The sequence below is a fragment of the Platichthys flesus genome, chromosome 5 (genome assembly GCF_949316205.1).
Source record: "Platichthys flesus chromosome 5, fPlaFle2.1, whole genome shotgun sequence".
NCBI classification, from domain to species: Eukaryota; Metazoa; Chordata; class Actinopteri; order Pleuronectiformes; family Pleuronectidae; genus Platichthys; species Platichthys flesus.
Genome location: NC_084949.1, coordinates 20,948,466 through 20,967,022, shown reverse-complemented (window position 1 = coordinate 20,967,022; position 18,557 = coordinate 20,948,466). Strand labels below are relative to the sequence as shown.

General features: G+C 42.1%; 1 protein-coding gene across 1 annotated transcript in view; it reads left to right on the top strand.

Moving 5' to 3' along the window:
• Positions 1-18,557, top strand: part of znf827 (zinc finger protein 827) — a 65,756-nt gene that overhangs the window by 39,128 nt on the left and 8,071 nt on the right. Inside the window, exons 6-12 of the mRNA XM_062387014.1 lie at positions 4,039-4,281; positions 7,766-7,820; positions 7,953-8,053; positions 12,409-12,546; positions 14,185-14,356; positions 15,387-15,553; positions 18,076-18,285. Coding sequence (XP_062242998.1) covers positions 4,039-4,281; positions 7,766-7,820; positions 7,953-8,053; positions 12,409-12,546; positions 14,185-14,356; positions 15,387-15,553; positions 18,076-18,285 — 1,086 coding nt within the window. The remainder of the gene's footprint in view (positions 1-4,038; positions 4,282-7,765; positions 7,821-7,952; positions 8,054-12,408; positions 12,547-14,184; positions 14,357-15,386; positions 15,554-18,075; positions 18,286-18,557) is intronic.

The following is an 18,557-nucleotide window of genomic DNA, read 5'->3' as shown; positions in this document are numbered from 1 at the left end:
AATTGTAAGTGACATTGGTAAGATAAGTATTAGTTCTGCTAGTTAGATTGGACAATGTTCATATTCTCAGACAATAGAACAGGCAGCTGAACTCTGCTGAAGACTTGCAATCTGCTGCAAGATTTATACTTCACTAAATCTAGGCAGCATTGTTAAAATGTAAAATAAAAAATTAAAACATTTTTATAATGGTATGGTTGTCTCTCTGGTTTTCAATATTTCCCAAATATTATTGTGGAAATGGCTCCTATCCCTAACTCTGTTGTTTTTTTTAACATCATAATATAAACCTCAATTTTTCATTTTTGAGTGGTACTATGGCATTTGTCTCAAAACATGCATAACTTCATAGTCTGCAGTTTAACCTCCTCACTTTCTTGAGAATCTTTGTTGGAGGAATTGGAGCAAGACTGACACGAAAGAAACATGTGATATTTATTGAGAAAGGGCACAGGCTCTTTTATACACACACAAACACACATTCCTCCTGACCTGATTCAGTGGCCTAATGGCAGCTGGTGCACCGTTGAAGAGGCTTCTGCACCAGAGGAAATGACAATGAATGCCGCACAGACCAGTGACTGTATATATAAATAGATGACGTATTTACACCTCCCCCCAATGTACAAAAGTTGAGCAAAAAACTGTGAAGTAATGTACTGTGGTCGCAGCCAGGACAAGAACATGTCAAATATTGCAATGTGATTTGTTATGCTGAAAGTAAATGTATTTATATTTCTCCTTACAATCATGAGCTGGATCTCATGGGCTTTTAGCAACTTAACCAAGTAGTTTTGTTGCCTTACAGAAGAAAACCCTGAAAATAAGAAACTATCTAACGCATAACAACAGTTGGTTAGTTGAGCATGTTCTCAGGTACTGTGTTCTCACTCTCCCCCGACATTTACAAGATACAGGTGCTACATTTTGCTCTAGGTACATATTTTAACAGTTATCAGGAGGTGCATTCAGGCTATCAAGGTCCTGCCAATACTTCTGCCCATCCAATGGTTTGTCATTCTCAGATGTCGTCTCACTTGGTTTTTACAGAATCAAATAACTAATTAAAATCAAACCTCAAAATGACAGAAACTCAATTTCAGGAAAATGTATTTGCAGTATACTTTAACTATGTCCTTTCCGCAAAGATGGAGGGGGCATTCAGCTCCAGGGGGATGTTTTAGCCTCACTTTTGTGGAGCTTTTATGTCACCCATACAGTCATTGACTTACACACACACACACACACACACACACACACACACACACACATACAGACACACACAAGCTGGATTCAGACAGATTGAGGCTGCTTTTTGTTCCTTCAGAACATAAGGTCATGACCTCGAACAAAAAGCCATATCTAGTATGAGCGTGAGAGTAAGGCCATGTTATCATTTATTGTTTTGTGACAAGTCGACTTTTGATCTGGCCCTCTGCGATGTGATACTTTTAATATGGAGCTGTGTGTTTACGATTAAACAGTTTCTCTCTGCCTCATGTGATCTCACCCTAATGGCTATTTGGGACGTACGCATCTATCCCTGCACTGCAAGCTCAAAGTACCTAAAGTGTCCTCTGTAGTAAGTGCATGTGTTTTTGCATGTGGCACTGTTTTTTTTGCAGCTCAGCAGTCCACTCATCCTCTGTCTTCAGGGTGGTGATCCAGTGATCGAAGCTTGCGTGTCCCTTGGTTGACCCTTACAGCGCGGTGCCCCCTACCCCTCCGCCCTCCTCCCACTCTCCTCTCCTCTGCCCCTCCATCAGCCTCTTCTAGGTTACTCTTGGCCAACTCTGGCCACCTGATTAAGGGATTAGTGGGGCTGATGGTTGTCAGTGTCCCCACATGCTGGCTCCTACCAACAGACCAGCCACCTGCACCTAGGGGAGGAGGATGGGGTGGGGGGGTTTACTCTTTAATGCATCCACATAAACATGGCACACTCATGCTGAAGTAGCTACTGCATGTTCACATGTGCCCATGATGTACTTGAAGTTCCGTCTCAGTGTTTCACACTAGACTTCTTAGAGCAAAGGAGTGGAGAATGCGAGGGGAGGGGCGGCGGGGTTAGCGCAGGGTTACTGTCTTGTATCTCTCTCTCTCTCTCTCTCTCTCGCTTCTACAGCTCTTTCAACCTCCCCCCTGTCCCTCCTACTGCCCCCGATGCCCTGCCAAATTCATATATCCCATAATCGTGCTGAGTCGCCATGTCAGCAGCACTGTATCAACTGCACTGCTTTGTCTTGCCCCCGCTTGTCACCACAGAGACACTACCTCCTGCCATCACTCCAGTCAAAGATCAGCTACCTTGAGATGCTTAAGGATGTCCCAACCAAGTTGTTTTTCTTTCAACAATCTGATTTATTTATTTTTCCCACATCACAGCCTAAAGTACCCCCTTATTTAAAACTTCTACATTTAGCCATTAGAGACTATTAGAAGACCAGTACCTGACAGTTCAGTCGTTCACTGTATTAAAAAAATATAGCCTGCGTCATAGTTTTTCTTTTTTTATACTTTCCAGTATTTTTTCACGGAGGCCCTTAGTCCTGTGTATGATTTTCATATAGAGATGAAAGTGTTTGATTCAGGAGATCAGCTCGGGACATTCCTTACCGATGCAATCTGCCTCTCAACTATTTTTAGCCCGCTCACCTTTTGAACTTTTGTGCGAAGTAAGTCAACAGATGTTTTCAAGTCTTTTCAGACCGTTATTTATCAGTGCTGGAAAAAAAACCTACACGGGATGCAACACTGCGCTACACATCCAACAACTCCACTTATCATAAACATAGATCGATGGCTGCTTAGTTAACATGTAAAGTGTTGTTGTTAGCATCATTTCTGTTTGCTCAAGTGACCTACATGAGCTGCTGGAGCGTTTCCCATGCGACTGTGTGACCTCCCAATGCCCTCTTGCCCTAATAATCACACAGCTAGATGCTAACCGGCTCAGCTCGGCTTTAGAGGCACTCATGTGTTGGCTGTAATTTGGATTTCCCTTTTTTAGGTTTAATTCCATTGATAAAACTTCTTTAAACATGTATACTGAATTTGCTTTTAACACTTGAGTGATAAAGATGATTTATTTACTCCCTTGATCTGCTGCACTTCTGTCTATCCTGTTTGAGAAATCCAGATCAAGGATGTAAGGATGGAATTTTGATCAAACGTCATCCTTTTACTTGCAAGGGGCTCTTTCCAGTGACACCAATTCCCCCTCTTGAATGCTAACCAACTAGCCTCTGCCAGCTTCGTCTCGTAATTCCACTTTGTAATAGTGAGTCAGACATGAGAGGATGAGGAAGTAGTGGTGCCAGGAGGGTGTATTTTAACCTCTTGTCTTAACCCTAACACAACGAAGGCTTAAGCCCTTGGCAAGTGACCATTATTACCACCGCTACCCGCTCCCGACTACGTAGAGAAAATAAAAACAAGAGTCAACACCAGTGTTTCTTCACTAGAGATGGCTCTGATGAAGTTTGATGCTGAACTGCTGTGAATGCCAACGTTCCCTGTGCAGCAAGATCATAAGCTTATATTTTCTTTAAAGCCATTTGCAGCAAATGTGTATTTTAGACTTTGGCCTGTATGAATAAAATTTGACTTGTTCAGGATTAGATGAACCATAAGTTTACATTCAAAAGAATTAGCATGATTCTGGTGCCTGTATTTCATACAGCTGAGAAAATGCAAATTTAGCGATACATATTTTATGTATAGGGATCACGCTTTGCTGTCGCTTTGTGTTGAATATTTTAGGGAGTACAGCACAGTTTAAAGCTGGAGAAGACATGTTTTTGTTTCTCTATACAGGGGGAAATAATGTGCAATATTAAACGGGTAAAAACAAATAGTTTGCTGTAAATTTGTTGATTTAAGCATCAGTATACATTGTAGTGCACACAAGCTCAAGTTGAAATAGTGAACACAGGGCTGTGCATTTGAAATGTTCACACTAACCTCATCTGTGTATTGGTGGAACTTCTGATCAGACTCTAACCAGCGATTATTCTCTTTTTCAATCACATTCTGCAGAAAACAACAAAGATTCCCAGTACCAGAGGGTGAAAGTAAAGGTGGAGCCCATGGAGGTGGACCCGCCCCCAGCAGAACTCACCCCACCTGTCTCTCACCTGCTGGCCTTCAGCACTTTAGAGGCATGTGAGAAGAGTGAGCCAATGAGTAACCTCCCTGAGACGTTGGCCCGTCCCCAGAAAGATCTCTTCTCCCAGGACATATCGGTCAAAATGGCCTCAGAACTACTGTTCAAATTGTCAGGTATGTCCCTACAACACTCATATCACTGTCGGGCACATACTGTTCTCTGAGCACACAGACACACACACACACACACACACACACACACATCCATGCACAGCAACATGTCATCTTTTCCCCTGCAGCACCGCAGTGTAAACCTTGGACAGGTTGTGATGCTGGACTATAAAACCTACATGTTTCCATTTCCGTCCTCTTGTGGCTCTGTAGTAAAGTCAAGGATATATGACATGAAATGACATCCTGCTTTTTACCTGTATGGCCCTGAAAGTGATACTGAGGCAGCAGACAGCTGTTTGTATTGCTAGATTAAGAGAGAGCTTTGAGGAGTATCCATCAGAGCCCCCGGATAAAATGCCCAGATATGTATTTGTGTGTGTGTGAACAAGTGTGTGCCGGGTCGTGGGTTGTGACCCCAGCTATGTCCAGCCTCTGATTGCTTTGCTAAAATGCAATATAGAGAAACAAGCTCATGTTAAATCTCTTTTTCCTCCTCTTGCTCCTGTACATATTCACAGATTCACACATTGACAGTCTTTCGTTCCCACACACTCGCACACACTCGCACACGGCCCCTTGGGGAGTGGTGTCTGCACAAATGCCCCCCACTCCCCTCCACCTTCTCCTCCTTTCTCTCATTCTCTCTCCCTCTCTCTCTCTCTCCCTTGACTCGTTTTCAGACATGCCGGCTCAAGCACACTTGGCTGCACACGCTCTCCCCCTGCACTTCCCCTCCTTCCTCCCTTTACATTTCTCCCGTGCGGCATCTCCATGGCAACGTGGAAAGAGACCTCTGTCCTTGGCGAGCAGTGTGACGGAGTGGGGTGTTCAGGGCAGGGGGGTGGTTTGGTGGGTTGTAGCGAGGGGGCAGAGGATAAGAAAGGTAGAGAGGGCACTGGGGTTACACAATATGCCCACCCAGGGAGAGGCCAGGGCATCGCCAGCCTGGCAACAGCGACAACTGCCCCCTTAGAACTGGTTCTGAATGTGAGGGTGGGGGGGGGGGCTGGAACAGAGTAGGCTGCTGTCACACAATGAGCAATCAATATGAATTACCCAGAGCAGTAGGACCTCAGAGACACATCAGTGGCAAGGTCGCTCTGAACACTGAGATGGTTGCAGCTTTGAAATTCACTTCATTACATTGCCTTGAAACTCACACATAGCTTCATTCTCTGGCATTTTGTTTAGTGCTCTTTATATCTGAATACTGAAATCTAATGGGCTGCACTAACATTAGCTGGCCAACTATTAGAAGTAGTGGCTGTTTTTACAGTTCTCACTTCACTAGCCATTTCGAAACCTCTTAAAATAATTTTTATTTAAGACTCCACCACTGTGAGCGACCAGAAATGTCCGATATGTAACAGACAGTCTGCTGTTTTGTCTGGAGCTCAGCTAACTTGCTTGGCGTTAGCAGCTGCCATCACTGGCACACAGAGGTAGACTTCTCCCTTTCCCATTTACATACGTGTCATTACAGGCGCATGCAACACAAGCTCCATTTCCACACTTTCCTTGTGCGCTAATGGATAATTCAACCTCGGCTTAATGTGTGGCTGTGACCTAAGACAGGTGTGATCTGAGGTGCCAGGAAGACAGGTGTGAACACTGCCCGCATTGTAAACCTAAAAAATATCAAAGAATTCTGGAAAACACAAGCAATCAACACTTTTGGCTTCAGTCCTTCCCTCCCACAGAAACACTGTTCCTGAACTACCTCAAATCGAATGTTTGCCTTTTTATTCTACGTCACCAAATAACATACACATGTCCGCATACTGGCTCGTTTGGTTTGAAATGGTACGAGAGAACCAACACCATTGTTACTGTGGCTTCAGCGGTGTTTACAGTTGATAAGGACGCCGCTGGGTAAAGGGGGTTGGGGTTTTCGACGGTCACTCTAAGCGGTTGACCAATCACAAAAGAGTGGGCCAAATGACCAATCAGAGCAAACCCAGCTTCTTGGAAGCTGTCCAAGATTTAAAATGGAGCGTTTCAGACAGTTGGTTAAAAAAAAGAATGGAGGCGCTGGACCAGTATATAGTAAGAGACAAATAATGTGTATTTTGAACACTGCGGCATGTAAACCTATTCTAGTAGGACCCCAAATTCAAATTATTAACCAGTAAATGGCCAAAATATATTTAATGTTTATTTGCTTGATTTACTGCAGCATTTTATGGTGGAGGCTCCCAAGCTAACCTGAAATAAAGAGCGTCTCCACGAATGTTGGGAGAAATTATTAAAAAAATGATGAAATGTTCAGGTTGGATGTGATTCACCTTAGCAAGTGACTGATTGATCACAGAATAATGTTCACTTTAATGTGATTAATCTGAACAGCATGTTGCAATGTCTGGAAAACCCGAGCCATTTTTAACAAGTAGGAGAAAACAGCAATAAACAGCCCAGACGGTTACAATCAAGCTGATGTGTAAGAAAAATAGGCCGGGAAGTCAGTTTAATAATCACTATGCCCGGACACATTTTATTCATTCCTCTTAATGGTTGGGTTGTTTCTGAAACACTTGTCTTTTTTGTTGAAATCCTCTTCACGTCCTGATAGCCATTAATAAATAAGGTAATCAAAAAATAGGCGAAAAAGCAGATGTGTGTGGCCCTTGCAGGACCGTTATTAAAATAAAATGGCTGTTGGAAGGGAAAGGGATGTTTCGGTTGCATGTTTTCAAAGTGTAGCTTTTTTGTACTATCTTTTCCAGGATTACCAACCCTAGCTTTAAAGGGTAAACCTGTATAATACAATCGAACCAAGTACAATACTTTTTCAAGCTTATAAACTTCATCATATTGCTGATAAAGTTATGTAGTATTTTAAGACACCACAGTCACTGGTCATGCTGTGTTAGATTAGGTGTTTCTAATAGTTTTGTTTCCTTGCTGACATTCAAGAGCGTCACCAGCCACAGACACACGTGTGCCATCTGCGGAGTCAAATGCAGGGTCTTAAAAATGTTTTTCGTACTTTGAAAGTGTTGTTGGGCGAACTTTTCAGCCCACAGGTCGGCAGACCTACTGGAGAGACTCCCACCACTCCAGATGGCCAGCGCACCCCTGCTGGCTTAGCAAACCTGTGCTTTACTGGCCGGGCTAACTTAAAGAGATGCAGAAATCAGCCACATACATTGTCTTGGTATTCATCTCAGATATTGGCCTACTGGTAGGAAGGTTTTTGGGAACTTACCAACAGACATTTAGGACTTGTTATATATTCAGCATGAACATTTAGTTTTCCATTTCTAAGCTTTTTTCAGCTATCAACATCTTAGTCTTTAGCAGCGAACAGAAGCTTTGCAGAGTCATGGAGATGGTTGAGTTTTTTTTATGTGACTTGATTAATCATGAAAACTACATAATGACTTCATATGTTGGGTTTGCAAAACAATATAATGATTAATTGGTTATGAGAAAGTGTAACTAATCATTATTGTAAAGCTGATGAGGCAATCTTTAATTTTTTCAGAAAAAGTCAGCAAAGCCAACAACCACAGAGACAATAACATGGTGGGAATAAGCAGGTGAGTCAGTTAAACTCCATGTGTCATTTCTCTCTATCTTATTTTATATTGTCACTTTAATAATCAGTTACTTTTTTTATTTTTCTAATAAACTACTGTATGTGTTAATATTATCATGTCTCTGTGTTTCAGTCCGTTCTTGGATGAGTGCTTCAGACAATCACCCTTTAACCTGCGCTCTAAGAGCTCTTCTCCCGCAGAGGCCAGCTCCTCGACCAGGGCAGTATTCCATGGTAAGACACATGTAAAACACTGAAAAGAACACACACACACACGCAGGGGTGGGAACCAGGGTGGCAGCAGGGATACATGAACAAGAGAGTACAAGGCAAGAGATGGAGGGGCCTTACTTTGCTCGTATTGAGTCTTTTAGAGGTGCACTGAATCGTTGATAAATAGATTAGCTGGTCTACAGAAAATGTATTCTTTGATATACTGTGCATACGTTTTAGCAGGTTAATCTTTAGTGTATTTTTAGAAAAAATATGATATGTTCTTATAATCTGCGATAAGGAAAATAATATATATACGGACACATTTCAAAAATATTTGATGATGGCGACTAATTTAGAAACAATAAGCAGACTAATCTATAATGAAAGTAGATGGCATTTAAGTGATGTTTCAGTGGATTTGCTTATGTTGTATTAATGTTCCAAAGTCTTCTGCAGCAACCAGGGAATAATTAACTAACAACCATCAACCCTTCTGCTTCAAAGACAAAACATCCCTGTTTTGTCTCACTGTAGCTCTGAGAAACAACTGATTATAATGCAGTGATGCTCATTATGTACGCACACACGTGGGCATGCTTTAACAGACCCTCCCTCCCTGCACACTCTCAACACGCTAAATCTCACCCGCTCACACAGAAGCTTTGTAGCTGGGCGAACTACAAATAAAGACATTGTTGTAAACGGCCACAACTAACCACCCCCAACTTTACACGGTCTCACCCTCATCTCCGGTAAACCTTCCCCCCCACCTGTTTCATATTAAGAGCTCCACCCGGCCTATCTGCACTCTCAAGCATTTCCCCAACCTGAAGGCCTCTGCCCAGGGCATCCCCTGTCTCTCCCTCCTCCCCCCGTCGCTGCCATTCCAGAACTTCCTCCATGTTCCTTTGGCAGGGAGAGATCCGGAGGTTAATTAGCTTGTGCCAGCTTTGCCTGTCCCTCTGCCAGTTAATGAAAATCTGATTGGCTTCTGGGTGTCAAGAGTGTCCTGAAAGTTAATTCGCCCAGCCCACCTCCCTTTTCCCGTGTGTGTTTAAGCTTCAGATCAAGCCTCTGCTTCTTTTTCTTTTACTGTTGTACAGTTCTATTCCTGTCTCTCCCTCATATGCATCCAGCCACACCTCCTCTTTTCCTCAGCATGTCTCTGTTGTCTTGTTTGACCTTTTCCATGTCCCAGATGCTGGTAAACAGCATTTCTAGTTGCAACAGACTTAATTGAACAGATTTTCTGTACATTAGTCCACATTAGTTAATAAGATAAAGCCAGAGAAATTTACTGTGACACATTTTGGACCCATTATCCAAAGGTTTGTCCAAAGTTATTTATTATTTCACATTTAAAACAATTTGTGTAAAAGGCCTTGAAAATGTCAAGACTAAATTGCTATGTTTATGTATGTATAATTATAGAAGAATCTTCTGAAATAATCTGGTCTTATTGTGGCAAATGTAGCATTTGCCCAGCAACTACTATGTTGGGCTAATATTGAAAAGTGTGAGCACTTCCATTTAATTGAGAGAGACAGAAAAAGCGAGTAAGAGCTTGTGACGAGAGGAGTTTTACCATCTTCTCCCTCCAGCCCGGGGTTTATATCTATTCTTCATTTCTTGTTTGTGGCCCTCTCTCTCCAGCTCTAATAACACTAATTAAGCCATTACCCACTCCGAGGCCCACACCAAACCCTAATTGGCTTAATCATCAGTGTGTTTGCCAGGTCGTGGCCTCGAGTCCCAGCCGTTTGGCTTCTTGTCACCTTTCGCGACCAAGCCGTCCCCCAGTCTCTCATATGTGAATCAGGGCAAGTTAATGCTTTTATGGCTTATTCTGAGAATCCAAGCCGTGTAAGGTCTCGGGTTCTCAGAATAAGCTGCGCACAGGCAATGATTATGGAATAAACACAGTGTGAATGGCCGGTCATAGTCGGATACTAGGCCACTGTCACGGCAGATCCCTGCTAATGCAGCAGGTCAGGAAGTTCATGCCCCGCAGGTTGACCGAGGTCGGAGGAACTCAAGTTTGTTGACACGGCTCACGTTATGACACATTTGCCACTTAGACGGAGCCACAAACACACACATTGCCTCTGCTGATTACTTATTTAGTTTAAAGACATGTGCTGATGTACTCTGGCCTATTTGCGTGCCTTTACCATCACACAAACACACACTTACACATGCCCTCACTAACCCCTGTTACAGTGGTGCGTCACAGCTCTGCTGCAGACAGGACTCACATGACAACTGATTAGGTTGCAGCAGAATGGTTAAAACTCGTGCAGCAACTCACGCTTATATCCGGTGTTCATTTAATTGGTGATAGATTTTTTCCTTTCTTAATTGATTTGTTTCTTTGTGCATGAAACATCAGAAAACAGCGCATAGAAACTCAGTATCCAATGATGTTTAACAGAGGCAGGAAATTCTTACATCAGAGAAGCCCAGTTGGTGAATATTCAACATTTTTGCTCGGTAATCTATTTAAAAGATGGGATAATAAAACAAACAAAAAGGTCTGCGATTTATTTTTTCTCCCCACTAATTAAGCAACCGATTATTTTAGCAGAGTTAAGACTGATCTACCACAGTTGCCTCCTATCATTAATATTTCTCTGGTTCCTACAAAAGACTATGAAAATAACATGTAATCATTAATCTTTCAAATGGAGGTGTATTTTGCCAGAATCATTTTAAGAAATAGAAGTTTCACATGATACAGTTTGTCACATAGCACAGCCCTAACTCACCTCAATGATCAAATAAGAAAGATACCTTATTTATGGTTAGTCCACATTCATCTACTAACAAAAATACTTAATATTGTTCATTATATAGTAGAACAATTAGATAATTATAGGGTTGAATTTTCCTTGACTGTCCCAAAAATATTAAGATTTAATACAGCAGCAGAGTTCTTTCATTCTTTTTTGTAGATTGAAAATAAAACTGTGTAGCTGACGGAGGTTTGTCTCCTGTTTTTTAATGCCTTGAATCAACAAATGTTTCGACCAGGGTCTGTGTAGTGTGTTCTCTGAACAATTTAAACAATAAGTGAAAATCCTGCCTCCATCTGAACAAGTTGTACAGCACAATGACAAATGTACTGCATTCTTTTTTCTCACGTGAAATACTCTACCTTGTATTCATATCCTGGGGTTTAATTAAAAGCAGGAACTTCAATTCTTCAGTGTCTATCATTTGAAAATACTCTCACTCGCAGTCTTCCTTTGACTGTAGGATGGTGAAGGAAAAGGAGGTGAATGAGAAGAGCTACAGCAGCGCACATATGCTGCAGGCTTTAGAGCAGGGGTGGAGAACTTCTGGCCTTCGAGGCACAAACGGCCCACAGGACAATTCATAAATACAAAAACAGCAACTCAAATGTACAAAAACTCTTATGGCTGGTTTTTCTCTCTCTCTGCAATGAAAGAAAATAGTGAAATAGTGAGATGAACATGCCCTTCGGCTGGTTATACATGTCAGGTCGCTCTATGGCGACGGTAAAGAAAAGTTAATGGAGAATCTTGTGTTTTGTAAGAGTAAAAAAACAAATTAAGATCTTTTAGTTGAAGTAAAAAGCGAGGCAATTTGTAAAGTTTGAAGGAGCCAATCACGTTGATGAAACAAATCTGGAGATTTATTGCAGCTGAACTCCGGTGCCAACAAGCATCTTTTAGAAGACAACACTTTTACAGAGGCAGTTTACATTCATACCAATATTCCAATATTAATGTCATTATCTGCTTGACGACATGTGCCCTAGGCTGTGGCATCATTTTATAGGACACTAAGTACAGTTCTATTAATCTTCTTCCAGAGACCTAATCTGTACATTTCTCACAATGTTAAATTACTCTCTTTTTTTTTATATATATTCCTTTAGGAAACATGAGTGAAGAAAACAAGAATTAAAGATTGTATCACTTGAGCTGTTTAACTGATGATTAATCTCATTACGGGTGGATGAAATGAGGGCGTTCCTGTGGCCCAGTGGTTAATACACAGACCATAAACTGTAATCACAGTTGGTTCAGACCTTTGTTACCTTTATTATCTTCCTCTGTTCTATGTCTCTGTCTACTTTTTAAAATGCACTACTTTAAATTTACACATTAATGTCGGTCAGTACGTGAGAACATACCACAGCAGTGTGTTACGGTTTCAACATCAATACATATTGAACTTGGGTTACTTTATTTTATAGCAGCTTGACTTCACAGCCTTCCTTCCACCTGCAGATGCTTTAATGGATGACTGTGTCAGCAGTGACTGATAAGTATGTATTTTGTGTGTGTGTGTGTGTGTGTGTGTGCTTGCGTCTGTGTGTGTGCTTGCGTGTGTGTGTGTGTTTCCAGATTCAGAAAAGGATGATGGTGAGCCAGGGAACGGGATCGCTCAGTGGAGACTAAATGAACAGCTCTTTCCCTGTCCGGTCTGTGGCAAGGTGTTTGGACGACAGCAGACTCTTTCTCGACATCTGTCTCTACACACAGGTAAACACACACACACACACCCACACCATCATTAGCTTATATGCACACCGCTGCCGTGCGCTGGCCATTCATTTGCATGTTTTTGTGAGGGCATAGATGTTGTGTGTGAGCATGTGCTCGCTGCTGTTGGCCACGATAAGTAAATAAGGTTGACTAGACCAGATTACCCTTACTTTAAAGAGATTACTGCCATGATTAGGCTCACTGGGAAAACTGCCCTTCTAATTACCCTGATAGAAGGATGTCTCCCAGAGAATCACACACACACACACACGTACACATACACATACACACACAAACATAACTTCTAACGCAGCTACAATTTGGTCCCTCTCAGACATGGGAGACCTCCTCAGGATGAAGCTTTACACTCTCCCGAGTCCTGATTATTACACCGGGTTCCCAAACTTATGTTGTCTTTGGTCCCAATTGATCCATTCTACCCCATTACTGTCTTCTGTAATCCCTCTCTCGTTCCTTATTAGGAAGAGAAATTAATGAATACCATTTTATCTGAAGCAAATTAATGATGGATTAGAAATTAATGCAGCCTAGTTGGTAGAAGCAGACCAAATCACTAAGTGCACAAATGGAGACTCGTGTTCAAAATGCCCCCACACAATTGGACATGCTCTCCCATTTTGCGTGCACACACCACACGATACACACACACACCATCTGAGCGTGTTGGCTGTGAACAGCTTGGCCACACCACAGAGAGCAGAAGCAGGGGCATATGTCAGTGTGATGGTCTTTTTGGTTTCCCCGGCGACATAAAGGTTGCCTGGCTCCATGTCCTTGGGGCAAATGGGGTGTTTGTGTGTGTGTGTGTGTGTATATGTGTGTGTGTTTGATGGGGAATTAAGAAGATGTGTTATTATGTTGATTTGTTTTGGGATAAAAATGGAAGATTGTGTTTGTGCATTTCAATTTTTTTTTTGTTTAGTGCTATTTGCATTTTAAGCTGCTCAAAATGTGCCTGTTGGTGCGTGGCATCTTAACACAGCCGCCACTTCTCAGTCAACCTCTAAGTCAATATGATGAGAACTGTTTGAGAAAATCAAAGGATACACAGAGAGAGATTTCTACATTTATAGTTGGAGCAGTCACCATTAAACCATTCAAAATGTACCTTTTGGTGTGTGGTGTTAAACAAATAGCACAAAGCAGCATTTTGTGATGCTACCCCATCATCAATGTGATTATGTGACGTGCCTGATTTAGGGATTAGGGTTCTGGTTGGTCTCTGCATCTCCAGGGATCATTAGAAATAGAGCCACCATGTTTGAAGTCGATTGGATAAGCGCTTGTTGAGAAAATCGAAGGATAGACAGAAAGACAGCAAGTCAGACAGAGATTTCTAGATTTATTTGTAGGATATTGCTCCGAAATCAGGTGAAATTATGTTCAAACACGTCTCGAGTTATTACCATCTTGTGACTCTGGAAAGTTGATTTTGTCTTCCTCTTCCCGGGATCAGAGTTGCATCTGGGGTCAGGGGAAGGTGAGGCAGTGTTAGGCATTAAGTAATTAGGTTTAAGCTTGATTTAAAGGCTTGGTGGCTGAGGGCAACTTAATGAAATATCATCTCAGGTAATGTTTACACTAACCCAGGGTCCTGTGTCTGTTGTGTTGCAGAAGAGAGGAAGTACAAGTGTCACCTGTGTCCTTACGCCGCCAAGTGCAGGGCTAACCTCAATCAGCACCTGACCATCCACTCTGTCAAGCTGGTCAACACAGACGCTGAGCAGATCGTCAGCGCCGTCACAGCCGACTCTGCTGAACGCAAGAACTGCCCCTACTACTACAGGTAGTAAGAACAGAGCAAAACACCACTCTGACCTCTGCACTGTCTCAAAGCACGACTGGAGATGACACTGGAGCCTGATCACAGCATTTTGGATCAATCTGTATCTGCTGTTTGATGTCCAATAAGTCCTGATATATTTCTTCATTTAATTTTTCCACAACTGCTCTGTTTTATTTGTCTATTTTCTATTGTTGTGAGCCAGTTATTTGGACATAAAATACATTCTGGGAAATGTGCTTATTGGCCCAGAGCTGATTCAATATCCCACTCATTATCTGTTTGTTCAATTTGAATCTGTCAGGAGACAGTTGGCTTATTTAGCATAACTATTAAAAATTAGAGAAACATTTAACCGTGCTCAGTTGTAAGGTTGAAAAAGTGGGGAAAATACCTGCCTGTAAACGCAGCTATAAATCTCATTGATTAAACATTATCTCTTGTGACAATTGATTGCATTGAAACTAAGTCTGGGTTATATGAATCTCCTAATTGTTTTTAATGATCTACCTCATATTTGTAAAATGCATCACTCGGGAGCAAAAATCAATCTTTAAACTTAAAATAAATAACAAAATTGACATTTACTATGGTAATTCATTTTTTGATTTTGATAAAGTCTTTGGCCATGTCACCCAGCTCTATTGTAAACTTCACAGTGATGTCTCCATTGTGACTTTAAGATGTTGTTGTTGACTTCATTTTTAATTTTGATCACACCCAGGCAAACAGTCTCTTTGACTTTGACAGCTTCTTGGCTGTAGCTTCATATACCATACACTCTATATACTATTCTATGGAGAGAGTACGACCAGGCCTCTAATCTACATCTTGACACTATTGCAAATGTATTTCCCCAAAAATATCTCCACAGGAAAACTGTAATATTTCATTTGACTATCAGTTTAAAAGATGCGAATCAGCTCTGAACCATTTTTATAATTAATGCAAACATAATGTCACACTAAAGCTGACTGGCCCCCGTCTCATTCTCACCATCCTCCTTCCTTTTTCCTCTCTGTTTTCTGTCCAGCTGCCATGTGTGTGGTTTCCAGACGGAGCTGAACGCCCAGTTTGTCAGCCACATGTCGCTCCATGTGGACAAGGAGCAGTGGATGTTCTCACTCTGCTGCAGCGTCTGTGACTACGTCTGCATGGAAGAGAATGACATGAAGAGCCACATTAGTACTGGACATGCAGGTACACATTTTTCAATAATGATTGGCAGCCCCCTGGTTCTGAGTGACAGCATCAATAGTCAATCAATCCTGTCAGTGAAAGGAAGATCCAGTTATTCTACATCATATTTTTTCAGTGAATCAATGAGCTGCTTTTTCTGTAAAACAACCTGAAAAATGCCAGTCGCTATTTCTTCAAGCCCAAGGTGACATCTTCCTTATTACATATCACAAAGAAAAGTATCATCCTCTTCACTACTGAGGAGCTGACTATTAATAATAACCTTAAATAATAAAATCAGTTAATCCACTTCTCATTTTATCTGTAGTGTAATGTTGCAGGTTTCTCAAATACATTCAAACCCCAGAAAAATTATTTCCTGTGAGTTAAATGACTCTCACATTATTGAGTAGGTGGTAGCTTGCACATTGTGGCCCTTGTTCGCTGCTCAGAATAGAAATACACTGCATTATTAGGACAGTGACACATTTTTCTATTGTTTTAGCCCTGCACTCAATCGTTGTGTAAATTTAAACAATGATGGAGGTTAAAAGCTGGTTTTCAGCTTTAAGGGTTTGAAGTTACACTGCAGTTTTTATGATGATTTTACAGACTCAGGCCTTTGGAGGCAAAATGTAGGGCACAAAGACCTTTGAGGGGAAAGTAAAGGATTTGGAGATTAATTTATAATAATATATGTTCACTGTTCAAATACTTGATATGAAAGTATATCAGCAAGGAAGCTGTTAAGTAGAGACATAACCATGTAAGAGTAATTTACTCTTGATAAACACACAGTTCAGTATCAGTTCAGAGGACACAGGGAAAGACGCACAGCAGAATTGGGTTTCACAAACAAGCCTCCTCCTCCACTCGACCTTCTCTGGACTTTTAAAGCTGCCGGTCTGAACCTCTGTTGGTCGATATGAGTGTTTTTGTCTAAACAGCTTTGTCTGGTTTATTGCTGACGTTTTGTTCTTTTGCTGTTCCTCACTGTATGTGTGCACATGTTGGTGGATGTGTGGGTGGGTGGGATTGTCCGGCGCAGACAGCTGAGGGGTCTTTCAGAGGCCACAGTGGCCTTGTTTATCTGAGAAGGTTGGCCCTTATCGTGCCTGAGGGGGAGAAAAATCAATAGGCCTTGGGTCCTTTGGAGACAATCTGGGTTTACGATGCCACTGTGGCCATCTTTTAAGTCTCTCAGCCAGGCTTGGCATTTATCTCAGTCTCGCACAAGATGGACACCACTAGCAAACACACAAGAGCATCTCTCAGTCACCTTAATTTGTTTTGCAAACATGCATTTTATTTTCTGCATGTGAGGATTTTGATTTGTTAAAGCCCAGCCCTGTTTGTTAAAGAGTCTGACCTTAAGAGGGTCAGGTGGACACAGCACCATTTAGAGGTAACCCTGACAGACTGTAAAAGCCTGGTTATCTGGTCAAATGCGTGGACACGCCCAGGCGAGAGATGGCAGAGCTCAGCAGGTGTTGCGGTTCAAGCGGACCCCCTGTGAAGTGCGGAGTCTGCTCGGGGAGTGAGGGTTGGTTGGGTGCCCTTCTCAGTGGGGGGAGAAGATGGTGGATTATGTGATTGTATTCCTTAATATCTTCTCCTGGATTCTCGGGAAGACGAGACTTCTGCTTCTTCCTTTTCATTCCTATATCGTGAATGCTGCCGTGCTGTCTTTTTAGTTAAGGTATATTTCAAGGTCGAGGCCCACTGGTTCAGTCCCCCCCCCCCCCCCCGCTTTTGCTTACATTCTGTGGCATTAACCTTTTAGATAAAGTAAGAAAAGGCAAGTAGATGCTAAATACTGCAGCAGTGGAGATAAAAGCTTCCTCAAGCTGGTTGAATACTGTATTCAGGCTGCAGCTAAGACTGTGCCGCGAATGACCCTGGTATATTTAGATTTGATTGAAGCCAGTTAATCATGTCTTCTCCCTCTGAACAATCCCTTGCATCCAAAATCTTGAGCATAGCATGCATGCAATCCTGTATTTTTTAGACTCAGCCGTGTTTGTGTGTGTGTCTGTGTCTGTGTGTGTGTATTTTAAAAAGATAGGTCAACCATTTCAGGATCCATGTAGCCTTTTCTCCCTCCTTTCACTCCCTCCTGAGTGAATGCCCTTTGTTGAGCTGTGCCCCGAGATGCTCCCGCCATCTTAGCTCCTTCGGCCATGACCCGCACTTCTCACCCCTCTTGCTCGCCCCCCTCCCCTTCTAATTCCCTCTCTTCCCAGTGAATTGCAGACTTAGAAAAAGGGGATCAATAAAAGCACACTGCATGTTGATTGGACTGGCAGCAGGGTCTCAGACAGAGCACATGACTGTCGAGGCTGCCTGCTTCTGTTCTGTTTGTGTGAATGTCAATGTGTGGTGCACATAACGATGAGGATCTTGAAACAGATTTCTGCAGGTGTTTTTAAAATATCTTTCTCCTGGGTTATCCTAAAGCTGTGGAACTGATTCATTTTTCCCATAACATTGTATTTCCATTATAATAAAAAAAGATTTCTACCTTTCTGTCCTTTTGTCTCCAGGTTTAAATTCAAGAAGTCCCCTCAGTGAGACCAAGAGCACTTCCTCGTCCCTCTCGGCCCTCAGCGATTCACTCAACAGTTCGGAAGGTGGAGACCTCGCCCACGGTAACGAAGAACTCAAGAGTCTGCTGGCCCCGCCCTCCTCCACCGGCAGCCAGTCCAGCTCCGGAAGCCACTCGGGATCAGGAACTGAGGACAAGTCTGACAAAGGCAAGAAACCATTTTTCACTTTATAATTTTAAAGCTCCACAAAACTTAGCTGTACTGGGTAATAATACAAAGATAGGGGGTCAGGCGAAAACTAACATGTTCACTCACTACAAAATATACCAATTCATTATGAAGAACTGCAGAACATTGTAAATGAACGTTACATGGCGAGTTCATTATCATAATTGCGTGTTTTGAATAATTGTTTCTTGTTCAATTATAGAGGCACTCCACCAATTTTTACTCAGGAAGACTAATGTACTTGTCAATAG